Source organism: Macrosteles quadrilineatus, unplaced genomic scaffold (assembly GCF_028750875.1).
Source record: "Macrosteles quadrilineatus isolate MER2022 unplaced genomic scaffold, UCM_ALF_1.0 Scaffold_1__1_contigs__length_201487025, whole genome shotgun sequence".
NCBI lineage: Eukaryota > Metazoa > Arthropoda > Insecta > Hemiptera > Cicadellidae > Macrosteles > Macrosteles quadrilineatus.
Genome location: NW_026542594.1, coordinates 93809234 through 93829886, shown reverse-complemented (window position 1 = coordinate 93829886; position 20653 = coordinate 93809234). Strand labels below are relative to the sequence as shown.

Sequence of the window (20653 nt, the reverse complement as noted above, 5' to 3'; positions counted from 1 at the left end):
ACTCTGGCTGTCGAGCCCTCATCAGATCGCGGACAAACGAAGTAGGTGTTAACTTCAGTTGGGAGGGAAGGAAGGGAAAGAGGACCCTCCACAGCCTCAACTTCATAAAACACTGGAGAGTGAGTATAATAGTTACCTACCTACTAATAGTTACTGGAATCTAATGGAATTTAAATAATAGTCCCTGAAAAGTAATTTTACCTGGGGAGCAGTGATTAACTCTTTTGTTTGAGTTATAATTTTAAATCTATTTTTAAAAAGCTACCCAACTTAATATTTACTAGTGTACATGTTGTTCGAATTCGAGCAATTGCAAAGTATTACAGGAGTTATTTCAAAACGAATAACAGTCATATTTACAATGAGTTTAAAAGAGTCAACTCAAAGATTACCGGCGTGTAACTCAGAACACGATTATCTTCGTTATTGATAAACCTAAAGAATTCCGGCCGGTTTTCTCCTTCTCAAAATGCCTCGATGTACAGGCAACACAGGTCATTGATAGATGGCCAATTGAAAACGAAAAGTCATTTTGGATTAGTGTTAGGGTGCATTTGTAACCTAATAGTTGAGATTGTCCAGGGTCAGGTGCTGACTGTGATGAGTTAAGCCTATTACGCGCCACTGTTCTGTAGCTGCGGTCGTTATCACGATTACGCCTCCTGTCTACGTTTCGTTGTTGTCGCGTCAGAGGCATTTAAAAGAAAAAAAACAACAAATAAACAAATTATAGCTACACAAAATAACGATAAATTCAGAAATTTAAGTTACAATCGTGCTAACACGACCCGTCGTAGCGGCACAAAACGACGATAAATATACAATTTTAAGATACAACCATACTAACACGATCCGTCTTGGGGGTTATGTTTACACAAACTCAAATAGTAAATATTGAATTTAAAAATAAATAACAGCAATTAAATTATACAGCTGATCAAAATGTAAACAATAATGTTCTTCATGGGAACTTTCAAAGCCACTGGGGCAGAGTCCAAGGGACTTTTTCAAAAATGTAAGGCCAGTTTGCAAATCTACGCGACACGCTCTTTCCAATGAGACGTCAACGGATAAAATCGGTTAAGAAATGGCGGAGGAGTTCAACCGACAAAGTTTCATGTAGCGTATTAATTATATAGATGAACATTCTTTTTTTAAAGGTGTGTGAAATATTTGATTTATTTAAATCTGATCTGTATCCAATTATGGGGAGACTGTGGGAGAAATTTGTAAGGATGAGATGCCGTTTTTTTTTTCTAAAACTAATAATGTTAACATGAAACCGTTTCTATATTCATCGTTAGATTCAATTGCTTACCCTTTTATGTTCCCAACCGGAGACTTTATTTGGGGCCCCTAATTTAAACCAACTAAAACAGAAAATATCAAAAAGAAAAAGAAGAAATAGTTATAAAAAAGTTAAAGGAAAATTTTAACAAGCTTACAACAAGTTAACAAGTTCAAATTCTTTTAGCGAATTACCTATATAGGGAATAAGCTATTACTGTAGGTCTCATGGTAAGACCTCAACCCGGGAACGATTTACTTTTTCATTTTGGGGTCCTCCATAGGCCAAAAATACCCTCCGTTCAAATTCATATATATATACATATGTATGTAGGCCTATATGTCCGTTAGCGCGTTAACTCGAGCAAAAATGAACCGATTTTGATCAAATTTGGTACTAATGTATAAACCTACGGTTATTCAAAATAATTTGAACAGACTATGGGAACGAGGGTTTATGGGGGGTTTTATAGGGTAAAAATTGGGTTTTCTGATTTTTGACTCTAAAAACACAAAACTTACGATTTCTTTCCAAACCATTTTGTATAGCTTAAAAAATAAATAATTTTGTATATTGAAGCGTTGTTGTATGCCTATCGGTTACGGAGAAAATAGAAAAATATTGTAAATTAACAATTTCTATGTTATTCTCATGGAGAAAAACTGTTGTAGGCTAGTTTGCTTGTAGGCTATATAAATATATTTTTGTCAAATTTGACAATTTTGTTTGTTTCATTCTAGTTTAAGAACATTTCAATTGAAAAAAAAAAACACTTCAATACCTTCCTTGTAGCAGCAAACCTAAGTACAGTACTCATTATAATCAATGTTACCTATTTAAATAGGAAATAAATCTGACAATTTTAAGGGAATGCAGTAGAGTCCCGAAAACTTGACGTAAGGAAGGGTGTAGAGTTTGTGAAATGTCGGGTTATTGGGAACTAGGGTTATAAATGAGAACAATACAATTTGTAATCCTTTTAGCTGCCTTATTTATTTATATTTATATTACAAGTACTAAGTCATCAGATATCTATACTATTATAAAAAAGAGGTGGTTGCTGTACGTGTGTATGTGTGTATGTGTGTATGGGAAAAGTAAACTCGAAAAATACTGGTCGGATTGGGCTGAAATTTGGCATGATGATAGCTCACATTCCCGATTAACATATAGGCACATTCTTATTTCAAAAATCCTTTCAGGCTCCGCCCCAGTGGCTCTGGAGATTCCCATGTTAGGCTAGGATTATACTAGGACGCTGGCGTCCGGGATGCTGGCGTCCGAGAGGCTAGCGTCCCACCTCGAGCCGAAAAATGACGTGATTTGTGTTGGGATGCTAGCCTCTCGGACTGCCATTTTATTTCAATGTTTAGTCCCTTTTTTTACATTAAATAACATTAGGTTTAACGAGTACTAAGGTTTTATGATTTAAGGGGGCTAATAAAGTGTGTTTTTTAGTAAAATACTGTATTATTAGCTTAGTATAAAACAAATTGGCCAAGTTTAATCGAAATATATCCATACACAATCAAATTCCAACACTTAACAACATTTTCTATAAGAATAACATGGCAATTTTAATATACTCTTTTTTTAATTTTCTCCATAACTAATAACAGTACAAAAACACTTAAATATAGGTACTAAATTATTTGTTTTTAAGCTCATTAAAATTATCTAGAGAGAAATTGTGATTTTTTTTAGTTTTATGGGTCAAAAATGACACACCCCCCTTTTTAGCACATAAACCCCGTTCCCAAGGTATGTTCATGCTGGTTCGCGAACTCATTCAAATTTATCCCACCCTTCACCTTAAAACCAAACTTCTTCAAGATAGAACAAAAGTTACTCCAGTTGTTTACAGACATATATATATAATATTTAAATCTATACGAACGGATGGTGTTTTTGGCCTCTGGGGACATCAAAATGAAAAAGTAAATCGGTCCCGGGCCTAGATTTTACCATGCCACTTACGGTAATAATTTCGAGCTTTCGGTGGTTTTTTTTAGCATCCGACGCTAGCATCCATAGTATAATCGCCCCCATTTGATTTAATGCCCCGCTAGCGTCCCGGACGCTGGCCTCTCGGACGCCAGCGTCCTAGTATAATCCTAGCCTTAACCTTATGAGAAATGGAATTATTGAATCTTAACAGCTGTTTCAATTAAACAAGTTGGTTCTGTTCTATGATGTTCAATAGCATTAAAGTTAGAAGGATTACCAACAGGGTGCAGCACTATTATTTCTTTTACATTTATGACAACAGCTAATTTGCAACCAAAAGGTGAGTGAGCGTAGCGAACGAACTTCAACCTGGAGGCGAGTTAGCGTAGCGAACGAGCTAACCTGAAGGCAAGTGAGCGCAGCGAATGAGCTCCAACCTAAAGGTGAGTGAGCGTAGCGAACGAGCTCCAACCTAACGGTGAGTGAGCGTAGCGAACAAACTTCAACCAGGACGTGATTGAGCCATGCGAACGAGATAATCTTGAAAATTAAGAAGTTAAACGGGGCAAAGCCCGCGGGTTACAGCTAGTAGTACAATAAAAATCCTTGGTACAAGTTGGGAATGATTTAACTTGAGCCCATGCTCATACTCAAAAATCACTAATTTTCTGAGCCAGGTGATAGCCGAGTTATCCAGACTGCCGGGCTATCGATTGCCGAGTTTGCGAGACTCTACTGTACTTAAATAGAAATCCAGCCCAGTAAATATAAATTTGCTTAGTCTGCAGGGTTGCTGTGGCGGGGGTATTTGATATCCATAACATAAAAAAACTTTTTGTAAATCATTACTTGGCCTCTATTAATCTAGGTAACTACAGTTGGCTCTCAATAATCGGACATTTACTTAAATAGGCCCATTAGAATGTCAGTTTGCCAAAAATGTTTGACTACCAATGTGTGGTGATTTTCCCAATTTCATGGCGATCGTAGGTGGCAATGGTTTCATGATCACAGGATATGTTAACGATTTCGCCGTGATCGTAGGTTAACTGAGGTTAGTTTGACCTAGGTCCGCAAGTACTCTAATTACGGCACTGTTATTAGTAATGATTTCTGGATACACGAATAAGCTAGAGTACTGTGTATAAAAATGCTTATGTAGGCTACGTCTAAAACGTGCAAAGGTCTACCAGACCAGTCCAAGTAGATGACAGAGAAGTGTTGATGAACGAGTCTATTTGTGGGTCTCCTTAATCCTGAACATTGGACGCGCCATTTTACTTTGCTTCGACCACGTACTATGCTTACTACTCAAACCGGCCCTGCAAAATATTCCCGAGTTTATACTCATAAAGTATTTAGTATTAACTAATTAGTGTCCATCAGTGGCATCACCGCCATGTCGGATTATCAAGGGTAAATTGTTTTGAACCCCCGTAAAAAGTCTTCTTCTAAGTTAAAGGACAAAGTAGAAACGACCTTATGAGAAAAAACTGAATCAAACACATTAACACTTGCTTATATCATAACAATTATAGTGAAAACTCTGTGGTATCACATTGTAAAATCATGTTTCAGGTGTTGTTGCAGCGTCTCACGGAGACAATGTCACATACAAGGCATTTGAAACCAAGATTAAAGAATGGTTCCGGCAGGCAGGCTCGAAGATTAAATTTTCAAATGTAAAGCTGTACTTGATTTATTAAGATTACATTTTTAATTGTAAAGCTGTACTTTGTACTTATTGCCTACTGTTCTGATTTTAGTTTTGTTGGGTACAAATGCAATTCTAGTATTTACTAATTATATGATATTATGTTAATAATTCTAGAATTATTAGTTTTCCTTTTGATTAATGAGAATTTGTTTCCTATAAAATAACACATTTTTTATGCATTCAAACAAATACTAATACACCATGAATGAGTTAAGACGGTTTAAAAAAATAAATTACAACTTACCACATTTTTCATAGTACTACCGTACTGACCATAGTTTATTGCCTAAAGAGTCACCCTTAAAAGTGCCTCAAGTTTTTAGGATGAGTAATATTTTTATAATAATTGACTTTAGCTGAGAACTAATCCATCTTTCTTATGTTGATTACTGACAGAACATTTATTATTATGTTTATTTAGGTGCTCAACATAATTGGAGAAATTGATTCTTAATACAATTTAATTAATTAGATTCAGATATTTTTTGCATTACTGTACATAATTAAGATGATTTACATAAATAATACTTAAATTTACATATTATTGCTTTAGTTTAGCTTGTACAAAATTTACATTCCATATACATATATCATTGACGTATTATTTTTGTATATGGTTTACGTAAATTGACGTATTAGTAATACGTATTATTTACAAAATAAAGTGGGACGTATAGATGTAAAATAGATGTATTCAATATCAATTCAATACGTATAATTTATTTTGGATTTACTTTGGCTCAAAGTAAATAATACATATTATATACTTCTGTGTGCTGACTGGGATAGCTTTATAAATAATTTTGTAGTAGCAGATTTACGAAAAGCCGATGACATTGGCACTTGGGTTTTTTCGCATACATACATAGTGCCGATAACATCGGCACCGGGGCTTTTTCGATCGTAACGGCAGTGCAGATGTGATCGGCACTCGGGTCTTTTCAGATAAAACTGAAGTGCCGATGTGATCGGCACTTGGGACCCAAAGGGTTAAAACCCATATTGGTTTAACAGAGCAATAAAATCTTGTTTTTGATTTGGATGGCTACAGTCCTCCAACAAATCAATGTTAAAATCCTCAGCTATGTATACATTTCTTATTTTTTACCTAAACTAGGAATGAGAGTGGGTCATTCAATGTGATATAGAACGACCTGTTTCCTGTGCTGGTGTAGACTATTTCCCACCCAAAAAATAAAATGTATTTTGTTATTTGCTATTGACTCCAACATTATGTCTGATCACTGACCCATCGGGTTTGAGGAGGTGATGCCGAACCTCCAGTAGACAGAGCCGTTCCTTCCTACGGCCCACATCTGGTTGTTGGGGCCGCAGCTGACACTACACAGCGGCTGGTCACATGACACATGTTCCCACGACTCTCCCTGCACACAGAATAATTACACTGACTGCAGCAAAAGGTCCCATTAAACTAGTTGCATTATACACTATTTTTAAATATAAAAATACACATAACCCTCAGGATGGCTCAGTAATTAATGTAGGTTGTTGATTTTACTAAATTGTTAGAAAAAAGTAAAAATAAAGGATCAGGTCACATAAAACCGAGGTTCAGTTTATCGGTTGTTGTACAAATGGAGTAGTTGGTTAGGCCGGGGCCACACTTGTAATTTTTAACCAGCGAGACTGTTTTTCCGTTTTCACGTGCGACGCACGTGGAACAGTTTGACTGTGGCCACACTTGTCTTACGAGATAGGTCTTTTGGGCAAACCAGTAAGACTGATAGAGCATGCCACACTGGCAATAAAAATTGTCCGTGTCCGTGTTCCGGCTTACCCCTCTCCACGCTCACTGTACAGTAAATCAGTCAGGTTAAAACTAGAAACGTCCGCGGAAAAAATTCAGCGAGATAAGATGAGTGTGTTCACTCCCATAACGCAATGCCCCGCGACTAGTTTTACGTGCAACGCCCGTGGAATGTTAGTAGAGAATACACGTCCAATTCCGTTTGTCAAACGCGTTCACGGACGTTTTTACTCTAGTGTGGCCTGCCCGATATACCGTAATGTATCTCTCAAACCCACGGGTAACGCCTGTGGAAAGAATTCAGCGAGATAAGATGAGTGTGGCCCCGGCCTTAGGAAGCACAAAAAAGGTTTATCAGATGATTGATTGGACCTTCGTTTATTTATAGCGATGAAATTACAATCTCATTAATATTATCATGACAACAAACACTGTGACGTTTCAAGCAGGCCAAGTGCTAATATTCATCATCATATTTATTTAAACGTGACAGGGTTTTTTTATTTAACTATTCTGAATCAACCACTTGACGTATTTTTCTAATTTTTGTGTTGTGTTGTAAGAAAGATTATTTTGAGAACTAGGGAATGTCGAAGCCATAATTTTAGTTTAGGGTTTTAGTTTTTAAGAAATCAAGTTTTAATTTTAGCGAATTTCTCTAAACAAAAAAAGTTAACAGGCAGTTAACTTAGTTTAACAAATTTCTAGAGCCCCTTTTCTTCCTAGATTAGTAGCATATGTTAAATTTATTGGTTTAACAGTGAATCATTTCAACAAATAGGCCTATATATAACACTTCTGGTATGGTATATATTGTTTTGATTTGTATGTGTTTGGTTGTCAAAGTGTTGTTTGTACAAATAGGCCTGTTTTCTTTTATAACCCTTAATATAACCAACCTACACTAATGAAAAAAATACCGTAGTTTAAAAAATTGAAATAGGGACATATTTTTTTTAATAAAACAATTAACTTAAGTAGCCTAATTTAAATTGAGGTACTGATAACCGAGAATCGATTTTATTTAGGAACTGGTACCGGAACCGACATTGAAAAGGTGGAACCCATCACTTATTTGTAATATGTAGCAAATTTTGTGGAATAAATCAATCATTAATGCATTTCCAAGCAAAATCTTCAGACAAAAATTAATACTGTGTATTGTTTCCCTGAAATCTTTCAGAATAACACAGCTATCTTTGCAGGTAGAAAGGAACTGATGCGGTTTACATATACTTGTTGGGTACAGTTCTAGTATCTGAATTTCTAACAATCAAGGACTTCTTGCAAACATTTCAGTGAACAAATCAAGGTACACAACAAGCAACTTGTTATGAGTTAAATATTAGTCACTAAACTGTTGAAGTTTAAATAAGCCATCTTCACTGGTTCACATGTGAAATCATCAACATGAAAAATTGACTTTCATTTACAATTCTGCAAAGAATAAAAGTTGTAGTGACATCATCTTAAGTGACAGTAATTAGTAACAGGTATATTTACAATTGGGTTATCCAGAGAAACTCCTTTTCTATAAAGTGCGTCACCGTTAGCTCCAACTCCCCACACTGCCACACTGTTGCTGGCTGCCAAGCTCTACATGCAACAAAATACGTGTTCAAAAAGTCACCAGGGTATTGTAATATACTTAGTCTAATACTCTATGGCAATCATAGTTAAAAAAAGTTGAAATATGGTTTATGGGGGTGTGAAATTTAGTTTTCTCAAAAGTTCATGGGTATTTTGGGATTTATATATGGATATGAAGAACTGTATCCAAACAAACATCGTCAGCTTATCTGAGAGAATATTTTGTGTTATGACCAATGGTATCTATACTAAGATATTAAACTATTTTACATTGTTTGCTAATATATAATACAAGATGAAATGAAATGAAAATGAAATGAAAAATCATTTATTTACACAGGCAAAGTTAGGGCCACATGGCCCTTTCTTACACTTAACCTGTACTTTAAAACATAATATAAATATTTTAACATAATCAGCTTATACAATAAAACAAAACAGAAATCATAGGGCGCGTTCTGGGAACATGTACCGGTGTACCGGTGCAGATTAACCGGTGACTTACTCACCGGTACCGCCCTGGGGCAAGAGTCTTGGTATCCCAGAACGGTTATTCACCGGTTTACGGTACACATCGGATTATAATTTACACATTCACCTATTATTTACTTTATAATATTTAAACCAAACAAACTTGTCCTCACAGAATAAATTATTAAAAAATTATTCACTTAATACGTAATTTAACCCCCTCATAGAATAAATTATTCACTCATTACGCAACATAACCTATAAAACTGATGAACATTATTCGATGGACCCGCCATCTTGCCGTCTGCATGCTGTTGTCCAAGAAACAGACCAATCAGAGGCCGCCTGTGTATTATGCACCGTACAATTTCTCCGGTGCATAAATCTTGCACCGGTGGAGGAAAAAGAGGAAATAGCTGTCTGCTAGGTTAACTCACCGGTCTCCCGGAACGACACATTTTTTGCACCGGGGCAACACCGGTGCACCGGTGCATGTTCCCAGAACGCGCTCATCGATACAGAAACTTTGATCTAAAATCAGTAAATTTTAAAAATACTTATTCACATACACTCACACATACATACATACAAGTCAGCGACCGCCATGCGCACAGGCCCCTACGACAAACCTACCATGGCCATACATTCAAAATAGAGATTTTTTAGTGCTGCCACAAACCGAGAACGACTATCGAGGGATTTAATAGCTTAAGGGAGATCGTTCCAAAGACAACAAGCAGTTACAACAAACGCTCCGTCGTAAACTGCGGTCCTATGGTGAGGCATACGCAAAGTTAATGATGCATGGCGTGAGTATCTGACACTTTCTTCAGCTACAAACCTAAAATCATCTACAAAATATGTTGGAAAATTGTTTTTTAATATTGAATAGGTTAGCAAAAGAATTTTGATTGATCTCAGGTCACATAGCTTTAATAACTTAGAATGAATGAAGAAAGGGGTGATGCGCTCACTGCGTCTTAGATCATAAATGAATCTTAGGCAGTAGTTCTGAGCGCGTTGGAGAGCATCAGCGAGGTTTACAGTCATGTCATTGATCACAGAGCTGCAGTAAGTGAAGTGGGGAAAAACAAGTGATTTAACCAGGTGTAGCTTTATGTGCAAAGGCAAGAAATTCTGTAAATTTTTAAGTGAGTGGATTGATGCAAAAACATTTTTATGGATGTCTACTACCGCATCGCCCCAAGTAAGTGTCGAGTTGATAGTATGCCCTAAGTTTTTGACCTTGTCACTGTAAAGCAAATTTGTTCCATTTATAGTTATTGGATTCGTCGTCAGAAAGTCAATAGAGTTCCGTAAACGTGGATGACAAATTATGATCGGTTTAGTTTTTTCGTGGTTAAGTCTGAGTCCGTGTTTATTAGTCCAAGTAATGATTTTCTCAATATCTTCGTTCACTCTCAGAACACTTTCGTTAATCTGTTTGATGTAGATTTTTGTGGGCTTCACTCACCTTTATTTTTGTTCGTGATGTCCGGGACTCGTCAAAACACATAACACACATATATACAACACAAAAATCGTCCACGGCATCAAGGTCCGACGTTTCGCGGAACTCAAAACAACGTTCCGCTTCTTCAGGGTATTAAAAACTATTTTTAGCCCGCACGCGGGTCGAACGCCTAACCACGACTGCCGGATCAGCTGAGCTTAACAAAATACACCATTTTAAACCTAGCAATAGTACTATATTGGTTAGCTTTGATGTAACCAACTTGTTTCCTAACGTTCCCATTGAACCATGCCTGGCGATAGTACGTGAAAAACTTGAAAATGACCTGATGCTGGAAGGTAGAACCAAAATTCCTGTGTCTAATATAATGGAACTGTTGACAGTCTGCGTTAGGTCAAACTACTTTCTAGTAGAGAATAAATATTATGAACAAACTACAGGAATGGCAATGGGCGGCGTTTTAAGCCCGATCCTATCTAATATTTTCATGGAAAAGTTTGAACAGGACGCAATTGAATCATTTGAAACTAAGCCTAGAGTCTGGTTACGGTATGTTGATGATGTTTTCTGTATTTGGGAAGATTCAATGTCAGAACTATTAAAATTTAAAGAACACCTTAACAGTCAGGTTGAATCCATACAATTTACTATTGAACTGGAAAAAGATGATAAATTACCGTTTTTAGACGTATTGGTCCAGAAACAGTCACAAGGTTGGATCACTAGTGTGTTCAGGAAACCTACTGCTACAGGCTAATACCTCAACTTTGCCTCCAATCACCCCACACACGTTAAGACAGGTCTAGCCATTGGTTTGATTAAACGGGCCGAATCCATCTGTAGTACTGAGGAAATTTTTAAAACAGAGCTGGAAAACATAAAAACACATCTCCAAAACTGTGGATACCCTCCCTTCGTTTTTGCTAAGGCCTTAAAAAGCTTAAATAGGGTAAACATTCCAGAAGACCCTAGCACCAAGATAAAACCCCTGACCACTGTATGTATTCCATACGTTAAAAATGTTTCGGAAAAATTGAGACGGGTGAATTCCAAATACAATATAAGAACTGTCTTCAAAAATAAATATACTATCCGTAGTCGTGTCACAAAACTAAGACCCGTTAATGAGCAACAAAATACAAAAGACATTGTCTACAAAATCCCGTGTTCTTGTGGCAGAAATTATGTGGGCCAAACTTCTAGACCAGTTAAAGTTTGAATAAATGAACACATAAAAAAAGTCAAAAACAAGGATAAGTATGGCTCTAAGATATGTGAACACGTTGTAGAAACGAATCATATTGTTGATTGGGGTTCGTCTGCAATTCTATACAAGGAGTCTGATTGGAGGAAACGAAATACGGCAGAGTCGCTTTTCATGGCAATAGAAGACGAGCCACTCTCACGACCATCGGTGGATGTCAGTACGGTGTACTTAAACATTGTTAAAAACGAACTAGAACAACTACGAGATAAGGCCAGGAGCGTGAATGGCTTATCAACAATGGACAATGCACCTACCCCCGCCCCCGCCCGTCCTCCTCCAAGCTCAGCTGATCCGGCAGTCGTGGTTAGGCGTTCGACCCGCGTGCGGGCTAAAAATAGTTTTTAATACCCTGAAGAAGCGGAACGTTGTTTTGAGTTCCGCGAAACGTCGGACCTTGATGCCGTGGACGATTTTTGTGTTGTATATATGTGTGTTATGTGTTTTGACGAGTCCCGGACATCACGAACAAAAATAAAGGTGAGTGAAGCCCACAAAAATCTACATCAATAATAACACCTCGCCTAAAAAGCATGTCGTTCAAAAAACATTAATCTGTTTGGGTGAAAAATGTGTATACATCTGTAAGTCGTCAGCATACATGTGGTATTTGCAGTGTGTGAGGACTGAGCTCAAGTCATTTATGTATAGTACGAACAGCAGAGGGCCAAGGATGGACCCCTGAGGCACACCACTAGTAACTGTCTCCCAGTCAGAACGTAAGTCATCAACCTCAACACACTGCCGCCTGTCTGACAGATAGGATCCCAGCCAGTCCAATACACCATTTGAAAACCCTATGGCCCTTAGCTTTTCCAAGAGGAGCTTATGATTTACACAGTCAAAGGCTTTAGAAAAATCAAAAAGGGTAAGAATCGTACCCTGCCGATGTTCCATTGCTAGTCTAATGTCCTCTGTCACACGTAAGAGTGCTGTTTCTGTACTGTGAGCTGTTCGAAAGCCAGACTGTGAGTTGCATAAGATATTGTTTTCAGTCAGAAACTCAGTTATTTGGCAGTGCACGATTCTTTCAAGGCCTTTAGATAATGCGGGCAATATACTGATCGGCCTGAAATCCTGGCAAGAAGCAGGTGCTGGAATCTTATTTAAGGGACGAATTAGGGCTTCCAAGAAATCGGGAATATGCTTTGACTTAGAGATGTGTTGAAAATGCAGGTGATAGTGGGGAGTATAGCAAAGAGAATGTCCTTAATAAAGCGAATTGGAATGCCATCAGATCCAATAGCATTACTGCGGATACGTCGAATAGATTTCAGAACATCAGACTGCAGTACAGGTTTGAAAGTGAACTTGGGGTATCCTGATTCTTGTACAGGGGAGTTTCTTAACTCCGTTATGTAACTTTCAACTTGTTGTTGATTGATGCTTTGACCAAAGGAAGAGAAGAAAGATTTTAATTCATTAAGAGGAATATTGACTCTCTGTGCGTCAGGTTGTTTCCCAAGCCCAAGACTTTTTTACGTTACGCCATAAAACTCTAGATGGTTGGTTATTATTTTCAAAAAGCATACAAATATATCGTAATTTTGAATTCCGCAAAAGTTGTTTAACTCTTTTTCGTAAATAACGATACTGTTCCATTTCTTCTTGATTCCGGGAACGTTTTGGTCTCCTGAAAAGATGACAGTCGCGTCTAGCCATCAAACTACATATTTCAGGGGTAATCCAAAGCACTGGTTGTTTTTTGGTCAAACGTTTTGAAACAATTGGAACATGTTTGTCAAACAGATTTATAATTTTGCTGTTTAGTTCATTTAACATTTCATCAAGAGATTGAGAATTTTCTATTAAGTGCCATGGCATTTTCTGAATATCTGGCATAAACTCAACTTCATTCATATTCTTAAAATCCCTATATTTTATAAATTTAGTCTTGGGTTTAGGTGCCTTAACTGAATACACACAAAATATGAGGTCATGCTTGGATACTGCTGGAACTGGAAGCTGCCCATGATGTACAATGTCTTCAACATCTGATACTACTATTAAGTCAAGAAGAGTGTCAGACTCGGCAGCATGATGTGTAGGGTCAAGTGGGAGTATGTTAAAGTTACATGAGTCGAACAATGTAGTCAGTTGTCTGTATTCATAGTTTTCATTGGTTGAAAGAAGGTTAATATTGAAGTCCCCCATGATCAAGACATGACTGTATCCAAACAAACGATTTAAGAGAGCGTTTTCAAAATATAATAGATTGCCTGCTCTAGGTGGACGATAACATACACATAACAACAAATTCTCAGCCCCAGATAGGCTAACTTCAATAATTAAAAATTCCTGTTTTGCCGAGTACTCAAAGTGTGAGCAATTTACCAGTTTAAAATTGATTCCCTCCCTGATATAAACTGCAACACCGCCACCCTGCTTGCCAGTTCTGTCATTGCACTGCAGAATATAACCAGGGAGGTTCACTTCCTGTGATGGAATACTCGGCTTCAACCACAACTCAGAAACTGCGATTAAATCAAAATCTTTGTATCTGAAAATCTCCCTCACCAATGTGCGCACGTAACGACTGAGCGTTGATGTGCGCCGCCTTTAGATGCTTGGGAAAAGGAGATAAGGAGCGAGAGAGATAGTCGGCGGTAGACAGTGGGTGTTGAGGGAGGGGTGAGGGGGGAGTGATAAGCCGGCCGGCGTGACGAGCACTAGGAGGACGTGGACTCGCTATCCCGGGTCCACGAGTCGCAGCGCCACGGCAGGCACATCACAGGCGCACACACACACACCGCGATCACTGACACATTCACACACACACACATACACTTACCAAAAGTAAAAACATACAACATAGTTTAAATTACAGAATTTTTTACACGTGCAACAATTTTGGCTCCGAAAAACATGGTGATGAAGTTGTTGAAATATTAAATTAGGTATCCAAAATGTGAGTAAATAGTGCAATATAATTAATATGTACGTAACGAAAGAAGATATGATTTTCCTTTAGTTTAACTAAACTTAATCAAACACTTATAAAAATAAAATATTTTGCATGTTTATTTAAACAGTTAAGACAAAAAATTAATACTAAAATTAAAAATAATTATAATTAAATTAAATAAATGACTTGATGTAACATAAATAAAGTACTGCTTAGTAATTATTTTCCTCAAACATAAATTAACTGATAAAAATATACATACATATACACATGCATATACACACTCACACATGCATAACACGCATGCATACACACACAAAATACACACATACATACACACAATGATACACAAGATTTGACTACCAAGAAAATTCTATTCAAGGTAACTATGGTAGAGTGTTTGTTGTCTGTTACGCAATCTACAAAGTACAAAGTAATTTATTAATAAAAGGGTTTGACATAACTAAATATAAAATAAAAGGGTAAAGTATGAGAATAATTACACATAAAATGATTGAATATATTTGTTTTTGAAGTAGTCTAGTTCTATTCTCTCTAAAGCTTGTGTTATAATGTTGCTGTCGGTAAATAGGATATAGCCTGTCAGTATTTTTTTCATTACTGTGGTATTTAGGGAATGTCGTAACCAAACATTAAAACTCTTTAAAACAATAAGAGCAAGTGTTTTCCTTTAATATATTAGTGTTTTCTGAAAGATAATTTTACGGGGAAACTAAAAAATCCTTAATAAAGACACAAGTTTTACATAACCTAAAAATAATTTTCCTAATGTGAATAACTTAAACTGTACCTTTAAGGTGTCGGTATTTAGGGCATTTACCTTAATTGACTCTCAACTCAAGGGCATTGATTATCATATCAGATATTTGATTTAGGTCTTTCATGGTATGATTTAATTTGATGTTGTTTGAACCGACCATCAAGAGGATCCAGTAATTCTTATTATAAGATTTTAGGAGAGTGCTATTAGAGGCAGTATTTACATCGTACTCCAAAGGCACTCCTGGCATTAAGTGTCCATACACATCAATGAGTCATTGACCACTTTGACCATGGTAGTGGAAATATCCCTTTCCTGACTATCCACCAGAATAACTAAACTGTGTTGTTTATTAGCACTTGAAGATCTAGTTTTAATGTTTAATTTGTTTCTTTGTCTTTTTTAGCGAATTTCCCATATAGGGAATAAGCTATTACCGTAGTACTCATGGTAAGACCTAGACCCGGGATCGATTTACTTTTTTGTTTTGAGGTCCCTAGAGGCCAAAAACACCATCCGTTCAAATTCATATATATATATATTAAATTATGTAGTAAATAAGTACAACTGAGCACCCTAGGGTGCTCAGTTGTACTTATTTACTACAATAATTTAATATATCAGCAGCCCTATTACGTGAACACCTAAATTAAAATATATTATATTTATATATGTGTCCGTTAGCGCGATAACTCGAGCAAAAATCATCCGATTTTGATGAAATTTGGTACACATGCGTAAACCTACATTTATTCAAACGAGTTCGCGAACCAGCATGATCGGACTATGGGAACAGGGGTTTATGGGGGGTTTTAAGGGGTAAAAATTGGTTTTTCCCATTTTTGACCCTAAAAACTTAAAATTTAACATTTTCTTTCCAAAACATTTTGTAGAGCTTAAAAAACAAATAATTTAGTATATTGAAGCGTTATTATGCGCCTAATGGTTACTGAGAAAATTTCAAAAAACTGTAAATTTAAAATTCCCATGTTATTCTTATGGAGAATAAGTAAACTGTTGTAGTTTGCTTGTTTATGAACATATTTTGATCAAATTTGGAAAATGCATTCATTTCATACTAAACTATTAACATTTAAAAAAAAAACGCCTTTTTACCCTCCCTGTTGCAGCAACCTAAGTCCTTGTTAAACTAATGTTATTTAAATAGGGAATAAATTTGATGTTTTTAAGGAGACATTTTAGTGTAAATCCAATCAGGCAAATAGAAATTCGCTTAGTCTGCAGGTTTGCTGCGGCGGGGGTATTTTACTTATGCTAAGACGTGGTTTACTGTTGACTGAAGCTACTGTAAATAAAGAAGTGATATTGGATATTGAAATTAATTATCATGCAATGATTAGTTACAAACCTGAAGAGAAACATCAGTGATCTTGGTGTTGCCAACTTCCTGCCATGGCCCAGTAGTGGTTAGACGACACCGACGCACCCAGCGGCGCCTACGAACATAGTCTGTCAAATGCTTGGTCGCATGGTAGCAACGGGGGAAGTCTACTGCATACTGCCACCCCTCCTTGTCTACTCCTCCAGGAGTACTGAAGTCTATAGACCAGTCTCCCAACTGAGGAACAATGAAAAGTGTCAGCTCCAGTATTGAGTGTTATGAAGCATAGTCTGTCAGCTGCTTTGTTGTATGGTAGCTTTGGGGCAAGGCGTATGAAAGAAGGTGTGTGCATAGTGACGTCAGTGCGAGCAAAACGTGTTTTATTTTACCAAATCATATGTTTTCTTGTAATTTTCCAAAGACTTTCGAATGACAATCATTACGAATTAGCATTGAATATATAACACTATTTAGCGTTTTATATACAATATAGTGTTGTATTCAATATTGAATATAGTCATAGTGTTTAGTGTTATACAGGATATTCAATGGTGGTAGTATATAACATTTTGATAAAACAGTAAAGCAGTAAATACTGTAACTGTGGCTGCCTAGCAGGCAATACATTTTTAGGTGACCATACAAATAGTTTTAACATAATACCTTTTTTGCAGCTCCTACTTTTGTTTTATGTAATTGAAAAACTCTCATTTAAGTAGCCTTAATGGAAAATAAATAGTTACAAATAAATTGACAAGATTGTATTTACATATATTTAACAAAACAGCACAAAACTACATAATAATTGCAGTCACGACTCACGTTGTGTCTTACACAATCGCGGCAGCATCCCCGATTATCTCAGAATCTATGACAATATTTGTGATTGCGGGCATATCTCGGATCATATCTCAATCGCGGCAACAGCCGTGATGATTTCTTGTGATTGCGGTGACGTCCTGTATTCGCAATGGTTTGCTGCGGTTGCGATTTTACACTTCGCAAAACGAGAGAGGCCATTCGGTAAGCGTCTAGTAAATTTTTGAAGTTATTAAGAAAAACCATAGTTCGAGGGGCTTCCCTACGGGCTTAGTAGTTTAGCACTTGGGTATGTCACTAAAGTGTAATAAAGTTTCTAGCCTACAACTTAGGCTATATATTTCGTTTTGTGTTGTTTTTGTTAAATATACGTAAATACAATCTTGTCAATTTATTTGTAACTATTTATTTTTGACTAAGGGTACTTAAATGAGTTTTTCAATTAGGAAAACATAAGTAGAGGCTGCAAAAAAGGTATTATACTAAAAACTATTTGTATATGGTCACTTAAAAATATATTGTCTGTTTGGCAGCCACAGTTACAGTATTTACCGCTTTACTTTTTTCGATTAAAAGGTACTCAAAATCAAAATGTTATATACTACCACCCTAGAATATACTCTAAAACAGTATGACTAGCCTATATTCAATATTGAATACAACACCATATATATCGGATATAAAACGCTAAATAGTGTTATATATTCAATGCTAATTCGTAATGATTGTCATTCGAAGTTCTTTGGAAAATTACAAGAAAACATTTGGTAAAACAATACACGTTTTGCTCGCACTGACGTCACTATGCGCACACCTTCTTTCATTTCATACGCCTTGGCTTTGGGGGAAGTCTTCTGCCACCCATCCTTGTCTATTCCAATAGGAGTACTGAAGTCTACCTGAGAATTAAGCAAAATCTCGGTAGACTGGGACCATTTTGGGCCTTCAGCTATAGGAAAGGGGATTATTTTTTTAAATTAGGTGCTTGGAAACATGTTTTTCCATTATTTTGGAACTTATAAAGAAGAAGGAATTCAGCTAGGTTATTAATGATTTTCCCAAGGAACATGCTATTACCGTAGGTCTCAACTCTCAAGGTAAGACCTCGACCCAGGACAGGACCAATTACTTTTTCGTGACACACCATCCGTTAAAATTCATATACATATACGTTATTCATATACATACATGTTATTCATATACATATATGATATTCATATACATGTAAATTCATATACATATTTTTGTAGAGCTTAAAAAAAAACAAATAATTTAGTATACTGGAGCGTTGTCATGCACTAATGGTTAATGGGAAAAAACTAAAAACTGTACGTTTAAAATTCTTATGTTATTCTTATAAAACAATAAGTAAATTGCTATAGTTTGCTTGATTATGAACATATTTCAATCAAATTTGGAAAATGTTTTATCTATTGACCTTTTGCCAGAAAACACTTTCTTACCTTCCCTGTAGCGTCAAGACAGCTACTCTTTTCATTTTTTGTGCTTATTTTTGAGCCTATATTTTAATTTATAAAGGGATTCTGTACATCTACACGAAAATATCTTTAATTTGGTACCAACCAGTGTTGGGAAGTAGCGCGTTACTTTTTTTGTAGCCTTAGCTGTAGCTACGCTACTTTTAAGATTTTGTAGCTTTAGCTGTAGCTAGCTACATTTTAAAAGTAGTTGTAGCGGAATTTTAGCTACTTCTCTCGTTACATCCCATTTTATCCTAGCGTTACCGTATGGTCACGGTGAACATGCGCTGGAAAAAGTGGAGGGAATTTTAGGTTATGTTTGATTTTGGTTGGTCACACTGATCAGTCCACAGGTAGAGGTCCAGTTTATAACCTCAAACTGTTAGTTGTGTTTAGAACTGTGTGCAAATGTTTTCTTACTGCCTTTACTTATGAACACCAACCAATGGACTTGAATCACCATGTCAATTCGATTTGAGTGAGTACCTACCTATACTATTTCAATGTAGATAAGCCTAAATGTACATGAAACGCAAAAAGTAATACTTACCTGATATTTTGGTGTAGTAATAATGAAATTGTTTAGCTTTTAGCGAATTTCCCTATAGGGAAGTAGCTATTACCGTAGGTGGCACGGTAAGACCTAGACCCGGGACCGATTTACTTTTTCATTTAGATGTCCCCAGAGGCCAAAAACACTATTCGTTCAAATTTTTATATATGTATATAGACTTATATATATATATATACGTCCGTGAACGCGATAACTTGAGTAATTTTTGTCCGATTTTGATGAAATTTGGTTTAAAGGTGTAAAGCGGGATAAACTTGAATGAGTTTGCAAACCAGCACGATCAGACCATGGGAACGGGGCTTTACGGGGGGTTTTAAGGGGTAAAAATTGGTTTTTTTCACTTTTGACCCTCAAAACACAAAAGTTCCCAATTTCTCTTTAGACCTTTTTAAAGAGCTTAAAAAACAAATAATTTAGTATATAAAAGTATTTTTGTTCGATTATTAGTAACGGAGAAAATTAAAAAAATTGTAAATTTAAAATTCCCATGTTATTCTTATGGAGAATATTGTCAAATGTTGTAGTTTGCTTGTTTATGAATATATTTTGATCAAACTTGTCAAATTTATTCATTTTGTACTAAGCTATCAATATTTTACTCAAAAACACACTTTATTAGTTTCCTTGTAGCAACAAACCTAGGTACTTGTTAAACCTAATGTTATTAAAATATATTTAACTGAAAATCAATTCAGACAAATGGAAATTCGCTTAGTCGGCAGGTTTGCTGCGGCGGGGGTATTTGGTGCTTACAATCGAATAATTTCTTTTGATGTTACCATATGGTAACGCTAGGACATTCCACTGCCAACGGTGATTTCTTGGTAATGGATTGTCAATTTATTTTTCTTTTCGTTTCAGACATGGATTTACTCTTCAAGATGCCTTGAACATACTTCAGGAAAATGATGAAGATGGGGGAGACGTAGAGGGAATTTATATAGCCCCTCCAGAGAGTGCAGTTCTTACTAACGAGGACTCTGGTGACGAAGATATAGGGGGGTTGGTGGATAATTTATCCGGGAAACAATTACTAGCTCCTGCGGAGATTAGGTTCAATCGAAATACTAATAGATTGGTGAATGAGAACGAGGAAAATGATGGTGCAAATAATATTGAGGATCAACCTACTGAACAAGAGGTTAGCGTGGATGAAACTGAGAGTTTACGTGTAAGAAATAATCCTACTGAAGGTTTCATTTTGAAAAAAAAAACTGCTATGTTACAGGAAA

General features: G+C 36.3%; 1 protein-coding gene across 1 annotated transcript in view; it reads right to left on the bottom strand.

Moving 5' to 3' along the window:
• The window catches only part of LOC128998992 (tectonin beta-propeller repeat-containing protein-like), a 128556-nt gene that overhangs the window by 43956 nt on the left and 63947 nt on the right, over positions 1–20653 (bottom strand). Inside the window, exons 11-13 of the mRNA XM_054425352.1 lie at positions 16575–16784; positions 8224–8316; positions 6202–6337 (exon numbers count right to left, since the gene is read on the bottom strand). Of these exons, the coding sequence (XP_054281327.1) occupies positions 6202–6337; positions 8224–8316; positions 16575–16784 (439 nt within the window). The remainder of the gene's footprint in view (positions 1–6201; positions 6338–8223; positions 8317–16574; positions 16785–20653) is intronic.